The sequence below is a fragment of the Camelina sativa genome, chromosome 8 (assembly GCF_000633955.1).
Source record: "Camelina sativa cultivar DH55 chromosome 8, Cs, whole genome shotgun sequence".
NCBI lineage: Eukaryota > Viridiplantae > Streptophyta > Magnoliopsida > Brassicales > Brassicaceae > Camelina > Camelina sativa.
This window is the reverse complement of record NC_025692.1, coordinates 21,576,090-21,578,301: the sequence shown is the minus strand read 5'-3', so window position 1 is coordinate 21,578,301 and position 2,212 is coordinate 21,576,090. Positions and strand designations below refer to the sequence as shown.

Here is a 2,212-nt window from a genome sequence, read left to right as displayed (position 1 = left end):
AATAAGTGTCTTTTTCAAGTCATCATATTTAGCATATGATTTTATTATATAATATTTTATCAGAAAAAACTTTTGAAAATAATCACATAAATTATATTTTATAAAAAAATTATAATATAAATAAAATGAATTTCAGAGCACGGGTCTTAATCTAGTAGTTTTATATTTTGGTAGAATTCTTGGTGTAAAAGTTGTTTTCTAGTGGTCTATTATAATTATAAAAAAAAAGTGAGAAGGGGACATTTTTGTTCGGCTGAAGGTCTTTGCCTCGTGCATGCTGCTTTGTTTTCCTTAGCAATAGTAAAAACTGTGATACTCTATATAAAATAAGAAATAAGAAGAAAACAAAAACATAGAGTTGAAATATGATCCATGTTCGATTCTGAGACAAAATATGTCAGAGGATGATAAAAATAAATATTATAAAATTTTAGTCTAACATTTACAAACAAATTTCACGTGAACAAAACTAGAAAACTAATAAAGAGCATTAAATAGATCAAAAATACATACAAACACATAGTTATTCATTAGTTATGACCTAGTAGTAATTATGACTAAAATTGATGGGGTTTAGTGAATGTAAAATATCAGGTTAGGGTTCGTGGTGGAGATATTGTCGCATGCGGCGATTGTAGGGTTCATGGGTGGTGCCGCGACGGTGGTGTGTCTGCAGCAACTGAAAGGCTTACTTGGCCTCATTCACTTCACTCATTCCACTGATATAGTCTCTGTTCTCTGCTCCATTTTCTCTCAATCTCATATGGTTCGTTTACTACTTATAGTGTACCACACACAATATATATATAGCCCATTTAGATCTCTCTACATATATCGAAATCTACATTTTCAATGTTAAAATCATAGTATGATTTCCCTATTTTAATATTATATTTTGGCTGAGAAATAACACTTTAAAATAAAATATGGCTACGTAATTGTTACGAATTTAAAATAAAAATAAAAGTTTAACTGAGAAGCTATATTAGTTGTTTTGAATCTTTTGATGTATAGACAGAGTTATATAATCCTGATCTACAGCTGACCATTTTTGGTTAATGTTTAAGATCTGTAATATTCTCAATTGTTTCTCTAAATCAATGGGTTTGCAAGTGGGCAGTAGGCACAGCACTTGTTGTTATTATTCACGGGGTTTCTTGCCAATATTGTACCCGACCGATTCAGACCATTTTGTTTTGCTTAAGTCTATCAGTGTAGACAAATATATAAAAGACACATAAATAATAAGTTTATACTTTCATTAAGCAGCAAAAAGTGTTTGGTATGTAACGTATATATATAATTTCTTTAAAATATGCAGTGGAAATGGGAGAGTGGATTGCTAGGGTGTTGCTTCCTCATCTTCCTCCTTACAACCAAACACATTGTAAGTTTAACATGCTTAATTTAATCTATATATGTATTACGTACTGGTTAATACGGTTTTAGATTCAAATTCTAACAAAAGTAATTAATGTAAGAGAAGAGCAAGAAGAGACCAAAGCTATTCTGGATATCTGCAATGTCTCCACTTGTTTCTGTCATTTTTGGAAGCCTTTTCATGTACTTCCTCCATGACCATTTCCATGGCATTCCATATGTACGTTTCTTCTCTCCTTTTCTTTTGTGTCTAATGGCTAAAATACTCACAATCAGACTTGTATATTTTTACTTTTGCACTAACTAACGGTTAATATATCACTTTCTATGTTTAAAAATAAATCACAACTTTGAATGTTTTTGTTAATTATAACCTTAAACGTACGCCAAACGAAAAAAAAAAGCTTTCTTTGTTGAAACTGCTAATGCACTAATTAATTTATGTATTGTTGTGGCCTTGTGGGAATAGATTGGAGAATTAAAGAAAGGGATAAATCCACCGTCAATCACACATTTGGTATTCACGTCACCTTATGTCACGTTGGCTCTCAAAATCGGCATTATCACTGGAGTCATAGCTCTCGCTGTACGTACTCACTCATATCATATTTTAAAAAATAATTTACACCAAATTGCATCCTTAATTTAAATATATATATTTTTTAAAAAATTAAATAGGAAGGGATTGCAGTGGGGAGAAGCTTTGCAATGTACAAGAATTACAACATAGATGGGAACAAAGAGATGATAGCCTTTGGGGTGATGAACATTCTTGGTTCCTTCTCCTCTTGCTATCTCACTACCGGTAATCTACCATTTTGATGATTTTTTT

At 31.3% G+C, this 2,212-nt stretch overlaps 1 protein-coding gene across 1 annotated transcript in view; it reads left to right on the top strand.

Annotated features, from left to right (window-relative positions):
- The window catches only part of LOC104709793 (sulfate transporter 3.2-like), a 4,883-nt gene extending 2,681 nt beyond the window's left edge, over positions 1-2,202 (top strand). Inside the window, exons 3-7 of the mRNA XM_010426351.2 lie at positions 595-766; positions 1,322-1,387; positions 1,487-1,600; positions 1,850-1,966; positions 2,059-2,202. Of these exons, the coding sequence (XP_010424653.1) occupies positions 595-766; positions 1,322-1,387; positions 1,487-1,600; positions 1,850-1,966; positions 2,059-2,202 (613 nt within the window). The remainder of the gene's footprint in view (positions 1-594; positions 767-1,321; positions 1,388-1,486; positions 1,601-1,849; positions 1,967-2,058) is intronic.